Source organism: Rattus rattus, chromosome 6 (assembly GCF_011064425.1).
Source record: "Rattus rattus isolate New Zealand chromosome 6, Rrattus_CSIRO_v1, whole genome shotgun sequence".
Lineage (NCBI taxonomy): Eukaryota > Metazoa > Chordata > Mammalia > Rodentia > Muridae > Rattus > Rattus rattus.
In genome coordinates this window covers 77,206,528-77,227,989 of record NC_046159.1, presented here as the reverse complement: position 1 = coordinate 77,227,989, position 21,462 = coordinate 77,206,528, and the positions used below count along the sequence as shown (strand labels likewise).

General features: G+C 38.6%; 1 protein-coding gene across 1 annotated transcript in view; it reads left to right on the top strand.

Moving 5' to 3' along the window:
• The window catches only part of LOC116902789 (vomeronasal type-2 receptor 116-like), a 64,279-nt gene extending 45,876 nt beyond the window's left edge, over nt 1-18,403 (top strand). Inside the window, exon 7 of the mRNA XM_032905127.1 lies at nt 17,475-18,403. Coding sequence (XP_032761018.1) covers nt 17,475-18,403 — 929 coding nt within the window. The remainder of the gene's footprint in view (nt 1-17,474) is intronic.
• The last annotated feature ends 3,059 nt before the right edge of the window (nt 18,404-21,462 follow it).

Genomic DNA, 21,462 nt, shown 5'->3' with positions numbered 1-21,462 from the left:
GGTCTTAATAGCTGAATAGTTTTTGATAAATGTACAACATATTCTTTATCCATTCTGTAGTTGAAGGATATCTAGATTTTTTTCCAGGTCTGCCCATTATGAATAAAACTGCTCTGAACATAGGTGATTAAATGTCTTCATGGAATGTTGAAGTGTCTTTTGGATATGTATCCAGAAGTAGTATAGCTGGGTCTTGAGTCAGCTTTCCGAGAAACTTCCAAACTGATTCCCAAAGTGGTTGTACGAAGTTCCCTTTCCCACAAGAAATGGAGGCGTGTTCTCCTTGACCTACATCCTAGTCAGAATGTACTGCCACTTGAGTGTTTGACCTTAGTCATTCTGATGGGAATAAGATGGAACGTCAGAGATGTTTTGATTGCGTTGCCCTGATGACTAAGGATTTTGAATATTTCTTTCAGTGCTCCTCTATAGAGAATTCTCTGTTTAGCTCTGTACCCCATTTTTCAGGGTCTAAGAGCTCTTTTATTTGACATTTTATATATTTACATTTCAAATGTTATCCCTTTTCCAGGTCCCCCCCTCCCATGCATCCTCCTCCTGGTTCTATGAGGATGTTCCCCCTCCCTAGCACCCACTCCCACTTCAACATCCTGGCATTTCCCTACCCTGTGGAAGTGAGCCTTTAGAGGACCAAGGGCTTCTCCCCCTACCAATGCCATACAATGCCATCTTCTTCTACATATGCAGCTGGAGTCATGGGTACCTCCAGGTGTACTCTTCGGTTGGTGGGTTAGTCCCTGGGAACTCTGGAGTGTCTGATTTGTTGCTATTGTTCTTCCTAAGGATTGAAAACCCCTTCATCTCCTTCAGTCCTTTCTCTAACTCCTCCAATGGAGTCACTGTGCTTAGTCAGAGGGTTAGTTGCACATATCTTAATCTGTATCAGTAAGGATATGGCAGAGACTCTCAGCAGTCATCCATATCAGGTTGCTGTCGGCAAGCATTTCTTGGCATCAGCAATAGTGAGTATGTTTGGTAGAGGACTAAGGAATGGATCTCCAGGTGGGAGTCTCTGGATGGCCTTTCCTTCAGTATTTATTCCACTTTTTGTCCTTTTTTTTCTCCCATGAGTACTTTGTTCCTCATTCTAAGAAGGGCCGAGGCATGCACATTTTGGTCTTCCTTTTTCTTGAGCTTCATGTGATCTGTCGATTGTATTATGGGTATTATGAGCTTTTGGGCTAATATCTGCTTATCAGAGAGTACACACCATGTGTGTTCTTTTCTGATTTGATTACCTCACTCAGAATGATATTTTCTAGTTAAATTAATTTGCCTAAGAAATTCATGAAGTCATTGTTTCTAATAGCTGAGTAGTTTTCCATTGTGTAAATGTACCACATTTTCTGTATCTATTCCTCTGTTGAAAGGCATCTGAGTTCTTTCCAGCTTCTGGCTATTATAAATAATGCTGCTATGAACATAGTGGAGCAAGTGTCCTTGTTATATGTTGGAGCATCATTTGGGTATATACTCAGGAGTGGTAGAGCTGGGTCCTCAGATATGTACTATGTCCAATTTTCTGAGGAACTGTGAGACTGGTTGTACCAGCTTGCAATTCTACCAACAATGGAGGAATGTTCCTCTTTCACCACATCCTCACCAGCATATGCTGTCACCTGAGTTTTTGATCTTTGCCATTCTGACTGGTGTGTGGTAAAATCTCAGGGTTGTTTTGATTTGCATTTACCTGATGATTAAGGATATTGAACATTTATTTAGGTGATTCTCAGCCATTCAATATTCTTCCATTGGGAATTTTTGTTTAGCTCTGTACCCAATTTTTAAATAGGATTATTTGGTTCACTGGAGTCCACTATGTTGATCCTACATATACATGAGCATGGGAGATGTTTCCATCTTCTGATATACTTTTCAAATTACTTCTTCAGGGACTTGAAGTTCTTGTCTTGTAGATCTTTCACATGCTTTGTTAGAGTTAGAACAAGATGTTTTATATTACTTACACCTATTTTAAAGGGTATTTTTTACCCAATCTATTTCTTTGCCCATTTATCATTTGTACAAAGAAGGGCAACTGATTTCATTGAATTAATTTTGTTTCTAGACACTTTACTAAAGATGTTTATCAGCTGCCAAACTTCTCTGATAGAATTTTGGAGCTTGATTATCCTCTGCAAATAGCAATATGTTGACTTTTAGCTTTCCAGTTTGTATCACCTTGAACTCCATTAGTTGTCTTAATGCTCTTGCTAGAGCATCATGTGCTATATTGAACAGATTGAGAGAGAGTGGGCAGCCTTGTCCTGTCCCAATTTTAGTGGAATTGTTTTAAGTTTCTCTCAATTTAGTTTGATGATAGCTTTTGGCTTGTTGTATACGGCATTGCTTATGTTTAGGTATGTGCATTGTATCTCTGTTCTCTCTAGAATGTTTAATTAGAAATGATATTGGAATTTGTCAAAGACTTTTTCAACATCTAATATGATCAACATGTAAATTTTTTTCTCTCAATTAGCTTATATGGCCCATTAAGCTGATAGATTTTCTTACATTATACCATCTCTTCTTCCCTGGGATGACACTCACCAGATCATGGTGGATGATGTTCTTGACTTGTTATTGGACTCTGCTAACAAGTATTTTATTGAGTATTTTTGCATCAATGTTTATAAGAGAAATTGCTCTGAACTTCTTTTTATTTGTTGAGTCTTTGTGTGGATGAGATATAAGAGTAACTGTGGCTTCATATGATGTCAAAGTGTCCCCTCTGTCTATACTTTATGAAAATTTCAAGGGTATTGATATTAATTTATCATTTAATGTCTGCTAGAATGCTGCACTGAAACCACATGGTCCTGGGTCTTTTTAGGTTGAGAGATTTTTGATGATTGCTTTTATTTATTTAGGGGTTATGGGACTATTAAAAAATTTACCTGATCTTTTTTTTCTTTTCTTTCTTTTTTTATTTATTTATTTTTTTTATTAACTTGAGTATTTCTTATTTACATTTCGAGTGTTATTCCCTTTCCCGGTTTCCGGGCAAACATCCCCCTAATCCCTCCCCCTCCCCTTCTTTAAGGTTGTTCCCCTCCCCATCCTCCCCCCATTGCCGCCCTCCCCCTAACAATCTAGTTCACTGGGGGTTCAGTCTTAGCAGGACCCAGGGCTTCCCCTTCCACTGGTGCTCTTACTAGGATATTCATTGCTACCTATGGGGTCAGAGTCCAGGGTCAGTCCATGTACAGTCTTTAGGTAGTGGCTTAGTCCCTGGAAGCTCTGGTTGCTTGGCATTGCTGTTCATAAGGGGTCTTGAGCCCCTTCAAGCTCTTCCAGTTCTTTCTCTGATTCCTTCAATGGGGGTCCTATTCTCAGTTCAGTGGTTTGCTGCTGGCATTTGCCTCTGTATTTGCTGTATTCTGGCTGTGTCTCTCAGGAGCGATCTACATCCGGTTCCTGTCAGCCTGCCCTTCTTTGCTTCATCCATCTTGTCTACTTGGGTGGCTGTATATGTATGGGCCACATGTGGGGCAGGCTCTGAATGGGTGTTCCTTCTGTGTCTGTTTTAATCTTTGCCTCTCTATTCCCTGCCAAGGGTATTCTTGTTCCCCTTTTAAAGAAGGAGTGAAGCATTCACATTTTGATCATCCGTCTTGAGTTTCATTTGTTCTAGGCATCTAGGGTAGTTCAAGCATTTGGGCTAATCTTTATTTAGCTATGGTAAATTCTGTCTAGAAAATTGTTCATTTCCCAATTTCATGGATTCTTTGAATTTCTTCATTGTTTTATGTCTCCCTTTTCATTTCTGGTTTTGTTTATTTGGATACTGTCACTCTGACTCTTGGTTCTCTTGGCTAAGTTTATCTTGTTTATTTTCTCAAAGACCAGGGCTTTGTTTTATTGATTCTTTGTTTTGTTTTCTATGGTGCTAATTAATTGTTTTCTGCCATGATTTTTATTATTTCTTGCCTTCTACTCTACTTTGGTCTGCTTGATATCTTTTTTCCTAGAAATTTCTGGATTACATTTTAATTGCTTTTATTATCATAAATAATTTATAATTATAATTTCTTTCTGAAGGAACTCAATGCTATGAAAATTCCTTTTAATACTGCATTTTTCTTCATAAATAGAGATATGCTGTATCTTCATTTTCATTGATTTCTAGAAAATCTTTTGTTTTTATTTTATTTTTACTTTTTTACTTTTATCTTTTTTTACATTCCATTCAATATCCTTCCTCTGGTCCATCTTCTGACTATTCCTCATCCCATACCTTCTTCCCAGTCCCCAATAGGATGTCCCCAATCTAAACCACCACCCCATTATACCTTCCCACTCACTGTGGCCTCAAATCTCTAAAGGGTTCAGTGCATAGGGTCAGACCAAGCAGTCATCTGCTATTTATATGTGTCATGAGGCCTCATATCAGTTGGGAGTATGTTGTGTGGTTTGTGGCTCAGTCTCTGAGAGATCTCAAGTGTCCAGAAAAGTTGAGACTGCTGGTCTTCCTAAGGCGTTGCCCTCCTCCTCACCATTTTCCACCATTTCCCTAATTCAAACACAGAACTTCCCTACTTCTGTCCATTGTTTGGATGTACGTATCTTCATCTGCCTCTTTCAGCTGCTTGTTGGTGCTCTTGGTGGGCAGTCATGCTAGTCCTGTCTCTAAGCACAACATAGCATCAGTAATTGTGTCAGGCCTTGGAGACTCACCTTGAGCTGGATACCAATTTGTGTATGTCAGTGCACCTTTTTCTCCTGCAATCTCTTCTCCATTTTTGTCCCTGCAGTTTTTTCAGACAGGAACAATTCTGGGTCAAAGTTTTTCACTGAGGGTTGACAACCTCATCCCTCCACTTAATGCCCTTTCTATCTACTGGAGGTAGACTCTACAGTATCTTTCTCCCAACTGTAGGACATTTCTTTAAGGTCCATCCCTTTGTGTCCTGAGAGTCTCTCACCTTCCAGGTCTCTGATACATTCTATGTGGTAGCCCCAACTCCTACCTCCTGAAGTTGCCTGTTTTTATTCTTCCTACTGGCAGTCAGGGCTTCAGTCCTATTTCCTCTTGGCTCTGAATACCTGATCGTGTTCCCCTTTCCCACTCCCTGTCTCCTTTTCCACTCAGGTTCCTCCTTTCTTCTATCCCCCATGATTGCTTCTTCTCCATCCCAAGTGGGATTGAGGCATGCTCACTTGGGTCCTTTGGCTTGTTAACTTTATTGAGTTCTAAGGATTGCATTCTGTGTATTCTGTACTTTTTTGGCTAATATCCACTTATTAGTACAAATGATGCATGTTCTTTGGAGTTTTGAGTTATTTTACTCAGGATATTTTCTAGTTCCAACCATTTACCTGCAAAACCCATGGTGTCCTTGTTCTTAATTGCTGAGTAGTATTCCACTATATAAATGAGTCACATTTTCTGTATCCATTCTTACATTTTCAGAGATCTGGGTTGCTTCAAGCTTCTGGATATCACAAATAAGGCCACTATGAGCACAGTGAAACACATGCCCCTGTGGCATGGTGAGGCTTCTGTTGGGTATATGCCCAAGAGTGGTATGGACAGGTCTTCAAGTAGAACTATTTCTATTTTCTGAGGAAATCTCTAGAGTGGTTGTACCAGTTTGCAATCACACCAGCAATTAAAGAGTGGCTCTCTTTCTTCACATCCTTACCAAATGTGCTGTCACCAGAGTTTTTGATCTTAGCCATTCTGATTGGTGTAATGTGAAATCTCAGAGTCATTTCAATTTGCATTTCTCTGTTCACTATAGACTTTGAACATTTCTTTAAGTGCTTCTCAGCCATTTGAGATTCCTCTGTTATGAATTCTCTGTTTAGTTCTACACTACATTATTTGATTGGGTTGTTTGTTGGTTGGTTTTTGATGGTTAGCTTCTTGAGTTTTACATATTTTGGGTATTAGCCCTCTCTCAGATATGGGCCTTCACTGGACCAAGGGTTTCTCCTCCAATTGATGCCAGACAGTGTCATTTTCTGCTACATATGTGTCTAGAGACATGGGTCCCTCCATGTGTACTCTTTGGTTGGTGGTTTTTTCCCTGGAGGCTCAGGGGTGTCTGTTTGGTTGATATTGTTGTTCTTCCTATGGCATTGTAAACCCCGTCAGCTCCTTAATTCCTTTAACTCCTCCACTGGGGTTACTCTGCTCAGTCTGAGGGTTAGCTACAAACATCCTCCTCTGTATCAGTAAGGCCTTGGCAGAGACTCTCAGCAGACAACTATATCAAGCTCCTAGCAGAAAGCACTTCTTGGCATCAGCAATAGTGACTGGGTTTGGTAGTTACATATGGGATGGATCCTCAGGTGAGCAGTCTCTGGATAGATTTTCCTTCAGCCTCTGCTCCAATTTTTATCCCTATATTTCCTCCCATGTGTATTTTGCTTCTTGTATTTTTAAAAGGGATTTATCAGATAACAAAGGGCAGTCAAAGGGATAGAAATTGTAAAAGAAGAAGTCAAAATATTATGATTTGCAGATTATATGATAGTATATTTAAGTGACTCCAAGAGTTCCACCAGAGAGCTACTAAGCATGATAAACAAATTCAGCAAAGTGACTGGATATAAAATTAACTCAAACAAATCAATAGCCTTCCTTTACTCAAAGGACAAACAGGTTGAGAAAGACATTAAGGAAATGACACCCTTCACAATAGCCACAAATAACATAAAATACCTTGGTGTGAATCTAACCAAGCAAGTGAAAGATCTGTGTGACAAGAACTGCAAATTTCTGAAGAAAGAAATTGAAGAAGATCTCAGAAGATGGAAATACCTCCCGTGTTCATGGAGTGTCAGGATTAATATAGTAAAGACAGATATTTAGTCAAAAGCAATGTACAGATTCAATACAATTCCCATCGGAATTCCAACTCAATTCTTAATGGAGTTAGAGAGAGCAATTTGAAAATTCATTTGATGTGAATGCTTCACTCCTTCTTTAAAAGGGGAACAAGAATACCCTTGGCAGGGAAGAGAGAGGCAAAGATTAAAACAGAGACTGAAGGAACACCCATTCAGAGCCTGCCCCACATGTGGCCACCCAATTAGACAAGATGGATGAAGCAAAAAGAAGTGCAGACCGACAGGAGCCGGATGTAGATCGATCCTGAGAGACACAGCCAGAATACAGCAAATACAGAGGCGAATGCCAGCAACAAACCACTGAACTGAGAACGGGACCCCCGTTGAAGGAATCAGAGAAAGAACTGGAAGAGCTTGAAGGGGCTTGAGACCCCATATGTACAACAATGCCAAGCAACCAGAGCTTCCAGGGACTAAGCCACTACCTAAAGACTATACATGGACTGACCCTGGACTCTGACCTCATAGGTAGCAATGAATATCCTAGTAAGAGCACCAGTGGAAGGGGAAGCCCTGGGTCCTGCTAAGACTGAACCCCCAGTGAACTAGACTGTCCCCGGGGGGGAGGGAGGCAATGGGGGAGGGTGGGGGGGAACACCCATAAGGAAGGGGGGAGGGAAGGGATGTTTGCCTGGAAACCGGAAGGGAATAACTTTCGAAATGTATATAAGAAATACTCAAGTTAATAAAAAAAAAAGGAAAATTCATTTGAAATAACAACAAAAAAAAAGAATAGCAAAAGCTATCCTCAACAATAAATGAACTTCTGGGAGAATCACCATCCCAGACCTCAAGCAGTATTACAGAGCAATAGTGATAAAACTGTAAGGTTTTGGTACAGAGAAAGGCAGGTAGATCAGGGGAATAGAATTGAGAATGCAGAAATAAACCTACAAACCTATGGACACTTGACCTTTGCCAAAAGAGCTAAAACCATCTGGTGGAAAAAAAGACAGCATTTTCAACAAGTGGTGCTCATTCAACTGGAGGTCAGCATGTAGAACAATGGAAATTGACCCATTCTTATCACCATGTAGAAATATCAAGTTCAAGTGATCTAGGACCTCCACATAAAACAAGATACACTAATAGAAGAGAAAGTGGGGAAGATCCTTGAACACATGAGCACTGGCGAAAATTTCCTGAACAAAATATCAATGACTTATGCTTTAAGTTCAAGAATCAACAAATGGAACCTCATGAAATTGCAAAGCTTCTGTAAGGCAAAAGACACTGCCATTAGGACAAAATGGCAACCAACAGATTGGGAAAAGATCTTTACCAATCCTTCATCTGATAGAGGAATAATATCCATTTGCCTATGAATTTGATAAAGTCATTGTTTTTGATAGCTGAGTAGTATTCCATTCTATAAATGTATCACATTTTGTGTATCCATTCTTCTGTTGAAGGGCATCTGGGATCTTTCCAACTTCAGGCTATTATAAATAAGGCTACTATGAACATAGTAGAGGAAGTGTCTTTGTTGTATGTTGGAGGATCATTTGGACATATGCCCAAGAGAAGTATAGCTGGGTCCTCAGGCAGGGCAATGTCAAATTTCCTGAGGAACCTCCAGACTAATTTCCAGAATGGTTGCACCAGTCTGCAATCCCACCAACAATGGAGGAGTGTTCCTCTTTCTCCACATCCTCAACAGCATCGGCTGTCCCCAGAGTTTTTGATCTTAGCCATTCTCACTGGTGTGAGGTGAAATCTCAGGGTTGTTTTGATTTGCATTTCCCTGATGACTAAAAGATGTTGAACATTTCTTTAGGTGTTTCTCAGCCATTCGGCATTCCTCAGCTGTGAATTCTTTGTTTAGCTCTGAACCCCATTTTTTAATAGGGTTATTTGTATCCCCTTGGTCTAACTTTTTGAGTTCTTTGTATATTTTGGATATAAGGCCTCTATCTGTTGTAGGATTGGTAAAGATCTTTTCCCAATCTGTTGGTTGCCGCAATTTTGTCCTAACCACAGTGTCCTTTGCCCTTACAGAAGCTTTGTAGTTTTATGAGATCCCATTTGTCGATTCTTGATCTTAGAGCATAAGCCATTGGTGTTTTGTTCAGGAAATTTTTCCAGTGCCCATGTGTTCCAGATGCTTCCCTAGTTTTTCTTCTATTAGTTTGAGTGTGTCTGGTTTGATGTGGAGGTCCTTGATCCACTTGGACTTAAGCTTTTTGTACAGGGTGATAAGCATGGATCGATCTGCATTCTTCTACATGTTGACCTCCAGTTGAACCAGCACCATTTGCTGAAAAATGCTCTTTTTTTTTTTTTTCCACTGGATGGTTTTGGCTCCTTTGTCAAAAATCAAGTGACTATAAGTGTGTGGGTTCATTTCTGGGTCTTCAATTCTATTCCATTGGTCTGTCTGTCTGTCTCTGTACCAATACCATGCAGTTTTCATCACTATTGCTCTGTAATGCTGCTTGAGTTCAGGGGATGGTGATTCCCCCAGAAATCCTTTTATTGTTGAGGATAGTTTTAGCTATCCTGGGTTTTTTGTTATTCCAGATGAATTTGTAAATTGTTCTGTCTAACTCTCTGAAGAATTGGATTGGTACTTTGATGGGGATTGCATGGAATCTGTAGATCGCTTTTGGTAAAATGGCCATTTTTACTATATTAATCCTGTCAATCCATGAGCATGGGTGATCTTTCCATCTTCTGAGGTCTTCTTCAATTTCTTTCTTCAGAGGCTTGAAGTTCTTATTGTAGAGATCTTTTACTTGCTTGGTTAAAGTCACTTTATATTATTTGGGACTATTATGAAGGGTGTCGTTTCCCTAATTTCTTTCTCGGCTTGTTTCTCTTTTGAGTAGAGAAAGGCTCCTGATTTGTTTGAGTTAATTTTATACCCAGCCACTTTACTGAAGTTGTTTATCAGGTTTAGTTGTCTGGTGGAACTTTTAGGATCACTTAAATATACTATCATATCATCTGCAAATAGTGATATTTTGCCTTCTTCCTTTCCAATTTGTATCCCTTTGACTTCCTTTTGTTGTCTGATTGCTCTGGCTAAAACTTCAAGCACTATATTAAATAAGTAGGGAGAGAATGGCCAGCCTTGTCTAGTCCCTGATTTTAGTGGAATTGCTTCAAGTTTCTCTCCACTTAGAGTGATGTCAGCTATTGGTTTGCTGTATATTGCTTTACTCTGTTTAGGTATGGAACTTGAATTCATGTTCTTTCAAGACTTAACATGAAAGGATGTTGAATGTTGTCAGCTGCTTTGTCAGCATCTAATGAGATGAACATGTCATTTTTTCTTTAACTTTTTTATAGTGGATTATGTTGATAGATTTCCATATATTGGAAAATCCCTGCATCCCTGGGATGAAGTCTATTTGTTCATGATGGATGATCGTTTTGATGTGTTTTTGGATTCAGTATTGAGCATTTTGTGTTGATGTTCATAAGGGAATTTGGTCTAAAGTTCTCCTCCTTTGTTGAGTGTTTATGTAGTTATGCAAATGAAATAATGGCTTCCTAGAAGGAATTGTGTAGTGATCCCTATGTTTCTATTTTGTGGAATAGTTTGGAGAGAATTGGTATTAAGTCTTCTTTGTAGATCTGATAGAATTCTGCACTAAACACATCTGGTCCTGGGCTATATTTGGTTGGGAAATTTTTAATAACTGCTTCAATTGATTTATAAGTTATGGGACCATTTAGATAGTTTATCTGATCCTGATTTAAATTCTTACCTGGTATCTGTCTACAAAATTGTCCAGATTTTCCAATTTTGTTTATTATAGGTTTTTGTAATAAGATAAGAGAATTACTTGAATTTCCTCAGTTTTTTTGTTATGTCTCCTTTTGCATTACTGATTTTGTTAATTTGAATACTGTCTCTTTGCCCTCTGGGTAGTCCAGCTAAGTGTTTATCTACCTCTTTGTTATTCTTATAAAACCAGCTCCTGGTTTTGTTGGTTCTTTGTATAGTTCTTTTTGTTTCTACTTGTTTGACTTAAGCCCTAAATTTGATTATTATCTGTCATCTATTCCACTTAGGTGTATTTTCTTCTTTTTGTTCAAGAGATTTTAGGTGTGTGTCAAGATATTAGTGTATAATCTCTCCACTTTCTTTTTGGAGGCACTCAGATCTATGAGTTTCCCTCATAGCACTGCTTTCATTTTGTTCCATGCGTTTTGGTATGCTGTGCATTCATTTTCATTACATTTTAAAAAGTCTTTAATTTCATTCTTTATTTCTTCTTTGACCAAGTTATGATTGTGCATTTTTCAGCTTCCATGTTTATGTGGGCTTTCTGTCATTGTTGTTATTGAAAACTAGCCTTAGTCTGTGGTGATCTGATAGGATGCATGGGATTATTTCAATCTTTTATTTGTTGAGGCCTGTTTTGTGACCAATATGGCCAACATTGGAGAAGGTACCATGATGTGCTAAGAAGAAGGTATATTCTTTTTTGTTAGAATGAAATGTTCTATAGATACATGTTAAATCCATTTTGTTCATACCTTCTTTTAGTTTCTGTGTGTCTCTGTTTAGTTTCTGTTTCCATGATGTGTCTGTTGATTGTGTGTGGGGGGTTGACATCTCCCACTATTATTGTGTGAGGTGCAGTTTGTGCTTTAGTAGGGCTTCTTTTGTGAATTTAGGTACTCTTGCATTTGGAGCATAGATATTCAGAATTGAGAGCTCACTTTGGTGAATTTTTTCTTTGATGAACATGAAGTGTTCTTATTTACCTTTTTTGATAACTTTTGGTTGAATGTCAACTTTATTTGATATTAGAATTGCTACTCAAGTTTCTTGGAACCATTTGCTTGGAAAATTGTTTCTAGCCTTTTACTCTAAGGTATTCTCTGTCTTTGTCACTGATGTGTGTTTCCTATGTACAGCCAAATCCTGGGTCCTCTTTATGTGTCCAGAGCATTAGTCTATGTCTTTTTATTGGGGAATTGAGTCCATTGATGTTAAGAGATATTAAGGAATAGTGATTGTTACTTCCTGTTACTTTTTGGTAGAGGTGGAATTATGTTTGTGTTGCTCTCTTCTTTTGGTTTTGTAGCAAGAAGATTACTTTCTTTTTTTTTCTTGGGTGTATTTTCCCTCCTTGTGTTCGACTTTTTCATCTATTATCATTTCTTGTATTTGATTTGTTGAAAGGTATTTTTTAAATTTTTTTGTCATGGAATATCTTGGTTTCTCCTTCTATGGTAATTGAAAATTTTGCTGGGTATAGTATTCTGGGCTAGCATTTTGTTCTCTTACAGTCTGCAGGACATCTGCCCTAGAGATTATGGCTTTTAGAGTCTCTGTTCAATAGTCTCATGTAATTCTGGTAGGTCTCTCTTTATATGTTACTTGAATTTTTCCCTTGTCTATTTTAATATTATTTCTTTGTTCTATGTGTTTGGTGTTTTGACTATTATGTGACAGGAGGAATTTCTTTTCTAGTCCAATCTATGTGGAGTTCTGTAGGTTTCTTGTATGTTTAGGGTCATCTCTTTCTTTAGGATAGGGAAGTTTTCTTAATTATTTTGAACATATTTACTGGCCTTTTATAGTGAGAATCTTCACTTTCTTCTATACCTATTATCTTTAGGTTTGATCTTCTCATTGTGTCCTGGATTTCCTGAATGTTTTAGGTTAGAAGTTCTTTGCATTTTACATTTTCTTTTTTGTTTTTCTTTCTTTTTTGTTTTGTTTGTTTGTTTGTTTGTTTTGAAATTTTATATTTTTATTAGGTATATTTCTTTATTTACATTTCAAATGTTATTCCCTTCCCGGTTTCCTGTCCATGGGCCTCATCCTCTTCCTCTCCCCCATATGGGTGTTCCCCTAATCCACCCCACTTACTGCCCTCCCCCGACATTTCCCTGTACTGGGGGTCCAAACGAAGCAGGACCAAGGGCTTTACCTTCCACTGGTGTCCCAACAAGGCTATTGTTTGCTACATATGCATTTGGAGCCCTGGGTCAGTGCGTGTACAGTCTTTGGGTAGTAGTTTAGTCCCTGGAAGCTCTGGTTGGTTGACATTGATGTTCTTATGGGGTTGCAAGCTCCTTCACCTCTTTCAATCCTTCCTCTAATTCCCCCAAAGGGAGGTCCTTTTTTCAGTTAAGTGGTTTGCTGCTAGCATTCACCTCTGTATATGACATGCTCTGGATGTGTCTCTCAGGAGAGATCTATAACAAGTCCCTTTCAGCATGCACTTTTTAGCTTCATCCATCTTATCTAGTTTTGGTGGCTGCATGTATATGGGTCACATGTGAGTCAGGCTCTGAATGGCTGTTCCTTCAGTCTCTGCTCTAAATTTTGCCTCCATATCACCTACTCTAAATATTTTTGTTCCCCCTTTAAAGAAGGAGTGGGAGCATCCATATTTTGGTCATTCTTCTGCTTGAGCTTCCTGTGGTCTGTGTATTGCATCTTGGGAAATTTGAGTTTTTGGGCTAATATCCACTTATCAATGAGTGCATACCAACTGTGTTTTTCTGTGATTGAGTTACCTCACTCAGGATGATATGTTCTAGTTCATTCCATTTGCCTATGAAGTTCATGAAGTCATTGTTTTTGATACCAGGATAGTACTCCATTGTGTAGATGTACCACATTTTCTGAATCCATTCCTCTGTTGAAGGGCATCTGGGTTCTTTCCAACTTCTGGCTATTATAAATAAGGCTGCTATGAACATAGTAGAGCATGTGTCTTTGTTGTATGTTGGAGCATCTTTTGGGTATATGCCCAGGAGAGCTATTGGTGGGTCCTCAGGTAGTGGAATGTTTAATTTTCTGAGGAAAGTCCAAACTGATTTCCAGAGTGGTTGTGCCAGTTTTCAGTCCCACCAACAATGGGGGATTGTTCCTCTTTCTCCACATCCTTGCCAGCATCTGCTGTCACCTGAGTTTTTGATCTTATCCATTCTGACTGGTGTGAGGTGGAATCTCAGGGTTGTTTTGATTTGCATTTCCCTGATAACTAAGAACATTGAACATTTCTTAAGGTTCTTCTCAGCCATTCGATATTCCTCAGCTGAGAATGTTTTCTTTAGCTCTGTACCCCATTTTTAGTAGGGTTATTTGGCTCTCTGGAGTCTAGCTTTGTGAGTTCTATGGATATTTTGGACATTAGCCCTCTATCAGATTTAGGATTGGTAAAGACCTTTTCCCAATCTGTTGATTGACATTTTCTCCTAATGACAGTGTCTTTTGCCTTATAGAAGCTTTGCAGTTTTATGAGGTCCCATTTGTCAATTCTTGACCTTAGAGCATAAACCATTGGTGTTTTGTTTAGGAAATTTTCTCCAGTGCCCATGTGTTCGAGATGCTTCCCCACTTCTTCTTCTATTAGTTTGAGTGTATCTGGTTTGATGCAGATGTCCTTGATCCACTTGGACTTAAGCTTAGAACAGGGTAACAGGAATGGATCGATTTGCATTCCTCTACATGTTGACCTCCAGTTGAACCAACACCATTTGTTGACAATGCTATCTTTCTTCCATTAGGATGGTTTTAGCTTCATTGTGAAAGATCAAGTGACCATAGGTGTGTGGGTTCATTTCTGTCTTCAATTATATTCCACTGGTCTGTCTGCCTGTCTATGTACCAATACCATACAGCTTTTATCACTATTGCTCTGTAATACTGCTTGAGGTCAGGGATGGTGATTCCCACAGATGTTCTTTTATTGTTGAGTATAGTTTTCACTATTCAGAGTTTTTTGTTATTCCAAATGAATTTACAAATTTCTCTTTCTATCTCTATAAAGAATTGAAGAGGAATTTTGATGGGGATTGCATTGAAGTTGTAGATTTCTTTTAGAAAAAATGGCCATTTTAGAATAGCAATTCTGCCAATCCATGGGCATCAGAGATCTTTCCATCTTCTGAGATCTTCTTCAATTTCTTCCTACAGAGACTTGAAATTCTTGTCATACAGATCTTTCACTTGCTTGGTTAAAGTCACACCAATATATTTTACATTATTTGGAAATATTGTGAATGGTGTCATTTCCCTAAATTATTTTCAGCCTGTTTATCCTTTGAGTAGAGGAAGGCTACTGATTTTTTTGAGTTAACTTTATACCTGGACACTTTGCTGAAGCTGTTTATCAGGTTAAGTATGTCTCTGGTGGAACTTTTGGGGTCACTTAAGTATACTATCATACCATCTGCAAATAGTGATATTTTGACTTCTTCCCTTCCAATTTTTATCCATTTGACCTCCTTTCATTGTCTGATTGCTCTACCTTGGACTTCAAGTACTATATTGCCTTACAGAAGCTTTGCAGTTTTATGAGGTCCTATTTGTTGATTCTTGATCTTAGAGAATAAGCCATTGGTGTTTTGTTCAGGAAATTTTCCCCAGTGCCCATGTGTCTGAGACTCTTCCCCACTTTTTTTATTAGTTTGAGTGTATCTGGTTTGATGTGGAGGTTCTTTATCCTCTTGGACTTAAACTTTGTAAGGAGAGAGTTGGCAGTCTTGTGTAGTCCCTGATTTTAGTGGGATTGCTTCAACTTTCTCTCCATTTACTTTATGTCACCTATTGTTTTGCTGTATATTGCTTTTACTGTGTTTAAGTGTGGACATTTTCTTTGTCAATGGTGCTGATGTTTTCTATGATATCTGTTGCCCCTGAGATTCTCTCTTTTATCTTTTGTCTTCTGTTTGTAATGCTTCTGTCTATGACTCCTGATCTCTTTTCTAGGTTTTCTATCTCCAGGTGCTTCTCCCTTTGTGACTTCTTTATTGTTTCTGGTTCCTTTTTTTAGATCCTGGATGGTTTTGTTCAATTCCTTCACCTGTTTGGTTGTCTTGTCCTGTAATTCTTTAATTGATTTTTCTGTTTCCTCTTTAAGGACTTTTACCTATTTACCTGTGTTCTCCTGTATTTCCTTGCCTTTTGCCATCTGCTTTTCTCTAGTGTTAGCTGGTCTTGCTGTCTCTCTGACAGTTGCTTGACCCTCCTGTAAGTTTGTGTGTCAGAATTTCTGGAGACTGGCTTTCTCTCAGTGGTGTGTATGTACAGAGAGCTGTATCACAGGGTCTGCTATGTGCCCAGGTGGAAACAAGAAGGATCCTGTCCCAGACTATTCCTTGATTCCTGTGTTCTGAGGGCTCCAAGCGGGTCCCTTGGAGCAGAAGTGGTGGTCTACCTCTGCTCTCAGGTGTTGTAGCACTCCTGGAGACTGGCTTTCAGCTTTCGGTGCAGGTGGAAACCAGAAGTATTCTGTTGCAGACTGCTCCTAGTTCTCTATGTCCAGAGGGCTTCAGGTGGGTTTCTCTTGGGCCAGGAATGTGAACAGAAGTGGTGGTCTCCCCTCTGCTCTCAGACTAGTCTGCATTTCTGAGACTCCTGCTCTTTCCTCATGAGATCTAGGTATAGAGTGCTGTGGCACTTGCCCCAATGGATCTGGGTATAGAAAACTGTGGCATGGGTTCATCTCTGGGTACAGGTAGAAATCACATGCCTGAAAAATCTTTTAAATTTGAAGTTTTCCAAAACTTAAGTAATTTAATAGCCATGAAGTTGACTTAATATGTAAAGGCAATTACATCCCAGAACATTAATGTAAATTTGATCACTGAACACTGAAGTAGATGAGAAAATTAAGGTCTGCTACATTTACTCAGACAACCACATGTTCACATAATTTCTTTAACATATGTGATATTTTCCTGCCAAAACAATGAAAGGAATGGGAGAAGATATAAGAACAAAGAAAAAGTATTTAGTAGTATCTAAACAAGATCAATATGAGAATAAGAAATTTTCAAAACAAAATTCATAAACAAAAATAAATTTGTGTCATACATCTGAAACCACCATCATTTTACATAGCAAATCAATAAGCTATTTATTCCTTAAAGTTTAATTTACACAACCATTTTGAAATTATGAAACATTTCATGGAATCCAGTGTAAGAACTGAATAAGTTTTTGCTGTGTAATTTTGTATTCTTATGACTGAAATATATGTGTCAACTATACTATAAAAATATAAACAAAACACTTTGGTAAAAACCTAGAAAATCATGAGAATACTTGAATTCAACTAAATGAATTGGCTCTTGGAATATGGTGTCCTGGATGTCTTATTTGTCAATTTGACACAATCTAGATTTATGTGGCAAAAAGAAAACACAGTTTAAAAAAATGCCTTTAAGAACTGGCCTGTTGTCAATTCTCTTGGTCATATTTGTGATTAGTGATTCCTGGTTTTAATGCAATGTTTGAGAACATGATCTTGAGCTATGGAACAAAGCATGTTGAGCAAGGCAGTACAGGAAGGCCATACAAAACCTCACCATACAAGGCAGCTTCAGCTCTTGCCTTCATATCCTAACTTGAGTTCTTACCTTGTTTCCTCAGTGATATGTTTATATGGGTACTGTGACTAATAGCCCTCCCCCCTAATTTGCTTTTGTTCATGGAGTTTTGCAAAAGAAGTATCCACCTTATCCTGTGGAATTATTCACATTAGAATATTTATTTATACCTAAAATAAAAAATGAACATGGTTGTAATAACAATCCAATGAGTTAGAACTGTAAAATGTGTTAGGGTAAAAAGAAAACTTGAGCATGAATTTATAAACCATGTGTATTTTCAACAGATATGGACCAGTGTGTGAAGTGTCCAGAAACTCATTATGCAAATGCAGGAAAGAGACAGTGCCTCAAGAAAACAGTGACTTTTCTGTCCTATAATGATCCTTTGGGGATGGTACTCACAATCATGTCTCTGGTATTCACTGCTCTCACAGTTGTTGTTATTGTAGTCTTTGTAAAGCACAGAAACACTCCCATTGTGAAAGCCAATAATAGATCTCTCAGTTACATCCTGCTCATCACTCTTACTCTCTGTTTCCTCTGTCCTTTGCTCTTCATCGGCCTGCCTAACACAGCCACATGTATCCTACAGCAGAACTTATTTAGACTTCTGTTCACAGTGGTTCTATCCAGTGTGTTGGCTAAAACCATCACTGTTGTTATGGCCTTTGAGATTACTGATCCAGGAAGAAAGACAAGATGTTTGCTGGTATCAAGGGCCCCAAATTTCATCATTCCAATTTGCACTCTGATACAAGTACTTTTTTCTGGTATATGGTTGTGTATATCTCCTCCATTTGTTGACATGGATATACACTCTGAACATGGTTGCATCATCATTCTATGCAATAAGGGTTCAACTCTTGCCTTCCATGGCACTCTGGCCTTCTTGTGTGTCTTGGCCTTTAGTAGCTACTTCGTGGCTTTTTTATCCAGAAATCTGCCTGACATATTTAATGAAGCCAAGTTCCTGGCTTTCAGCATGCTGGTGTTCTGCAGTGTCTGGGTCACCTTCCTCCCTGTCTACCATAGCACCACAGGGAAGGCCATGCTGGTTATGGAAATTTCTTCTATCTTAGCTTCCAGTGCAAGCATTCTAATCCTAATCTTTGCTCCTAAATGCTATGTAATTTTGTTCAGATCAGAGGAAAACACTCTCCATCCAATCAGGATTAAACAGCATCATAGGAGCAAAAATTTACTTAATACATAATTCACATGATTCTTCAAATAAACTGAATATTACTAGTTGTCTACCACTCTAATTATTATATATAAAGTTTTAATACATTGTCCCAAAAATGTCTTTGTAGGTATAGGTTCTTCTTACTAAATCTTATATTCTGAGCTTGATTCTCTGGAAGTACATGGTAAAGCAGGAAACAACTTTCTGTGGTTGAACTAGTATTTGTCTAGGGTCCAAAACAAATAAACATATGTAATAAATCTTTTGAAAGTATTTTATTTCTAGATATGATTGCATGAACTTTCATTATTTTTACTAACTTAATAAATTATTTTTTCATGCTGTAATCTGTTGCATTTTGGAATCATGATTCTCTATGCACTAAACTACATGATTATTCTAAGGCTTTTCCTCTAATTTTTTTTCCTGAATCACACCCATAAGTTTGGCCATTCAAGTTTTTACTTAGAAAACAGCTGTAATTCTTCCAGTGCTGACCATGAACTGTTTTCTGATGGTGTTAATTTGTTATCTTTTCAGATATGATGTATTGTACATGGTGTGGTTGCAACATTATGCTTTCTGACATCATGTGATACATTTCACATTTTCAAATCCTTTTCTTCCATGTTTTACTTTAAAAAATTAATTATCTCATTTATTTACATTTCATGTATGGCTCCCCCTCCCAGTTTCCCCCTCCCAGTTTCCCCCTCCCAGGTTTCTTCACCCAACTCCCCTCCTCTTCATCTGTGAAAGAGGGCTGCCTCCTTAGGGGGAGGAAGGGAATGTTTCTTTTTCTGAGTTATCAAGTCTGTACAGAATTCTGTGCATCATCTATCTCTGGGTCGAGACAAGGTATTCAGCCCTCTGATATCTATCTATCTATCTATCTATCTATCTATCTATCTATCTATCTATAGATATAGATAAGATAGAAATGAGACAGAGATAGAGATAGAGATAGAGATGATAGATATTGGCTGGTGGCTTAGTCTCTGTGAGCTCCCAGGAATCAGGGTATTTAAATTTTTTAGTTTTCCTGTGTTTTTACCATCCCCATCAGTTCTTTCAATCCTACCACTAACTCCTCTATAAGGGTCTCTGACCTCAGTCTAATATTTGGCTATAATATACCGCCCGGACCTGAAGGGAATCAGTGAACAGTTTTCTGCACCCAAATCCCGTGGGAGGGAGAGCTAAACCTTCAGAGGGGCAGACACACCTGGGAAGCCAGAAGAGACTACACTGCCCACATTTCTGACTCCAGAGGAAAACATCTAATGCCATCTGGGACCCTGGTGCACCAGAGCTCCAGGAAAAGGCAGCACAGACCTTCCTGGTTCCCACCCTCAATGAGAGCTCAAAAGCAGCCCCCCATAAGCAATTTGAGCCACAGGACCACAAGTAAGACAAACTTTTCTGCTCCAAGCGACCTGCCTGGTGGACTCAGGACACAGGCCCACAGAAACAGCTGAAGACCAGTAGACAGGAAAGACTACACGCCCAAAGGCAGAACACTCTGTTCCCGTAACTGACTGAAAGAAACCAGGAAAACATGTCTACAGCACTCCTGACACATAGGTCTATAGGACAATCTAACCACTGTCAGAAATAGCAGAACAAGATAACACCAGAGACAACCTGATGGCAAGAGGCAAGCATAGGAACCCAAGCAACAGAAACCAAGACTACATGGCATCATTGGAGCCCAATTCTCCCACCAAAGCACACACTGAATATCTAAACACACCAGAAAAGCAAGACCTAGATTTAAAATCACCTTTGATCATGATGCTGGAGGACTTCAAGAAAGACATAAAGAACCCCCTTAGAGAAACACAGGAAAACATAAATAAACAAGTAGAAGCCTATGGAGAGGAATCACAAAAATCCCTGAAAGAATTCCAGGAAAACACAATCAAACAGGTGAAGGAATTAAAAATGGAAATAGAAGCAATCAAGAAAGCACAAAGAGAGCCAAACCTGGATATAGAAAATCAAAGGAAGTGACAAGGAGGCTTAGATACAAGCATCACTAATAGACTACAAGAGATAGAAGACAGAAACTCAGTAGCAGAAGACTCTGTAGAAATCATCAACACAACGGTCAAGATAATGTAAAATGTAAAAAGCTACTGGTCTAAAACGTACAGAAAATCCAGGACACAATGAGAAGATCAAACCTAAGGATAATAGGTATAGAAGAGAGTGAAGACTCCCAGCTCAAAGGACCAGTAAATATCTTCAACAAAATCATAGAAGAAAACTTCCCTAACCTAAGAAAGAGATGACCATAAGCATACAAGAAGCCTACAGAACTCCAAATAGATTGGAGCAGAAAAGGAACTCCTCCTGTCACATAATAGTCAAAACACCAAATGGACAAAATAAAGAAAGAAAATTAAAAGCAGTAAGGGAAAAACGTCAAGTAACATATAAAGGCAGACCTATCAGAATAACACCAGACTTCTCGCCAGAGACTATGAAAGCCAGAAGATCCTGGACAGATGTCATACAGACCCTAAGAGAACACAAATGCCAGCCCAGGTTACTGTATCCTGCAAAACTCTCAATTAACATAGATGGAGAAACCAAGATATTCCATGACAAAACCAAATTTACACAGCATCTTACTACAAATCCAGCCCTACAAAGGATAATAAGAGGTAAAGCCCAACAAAAGGAGGCAAGCTACACCCTAGAGAAAGCAAGAAACTAGTCGTCTTGGCAACAAAGCAAAGAGAAGAAAAGCACACAAACATAATCTCACATCCAAACATGAATATAACATGAAGTGAAGCAACAATCACTATTCCTTAATATCTCTCAACATCAATGGGCTCCACTCCCCAATAAAAAGACATAGATTAACAAACTGGATACACAATGAGGACCCTGCATTCTGCTGCTTACAGGAAACACACCTCAGAGACAAAGACAGACACTACCTCAGAGTGAAAGGCTGGAAAACAACTTTCCAAGCAGATCATGGAAACAGAAATTAAACAAAAAACCATCAGATCTTACTTCAAAAGCCTATATTCAACAAAACTTGAAAATCTGCAGGAGATGGACAATTTCCT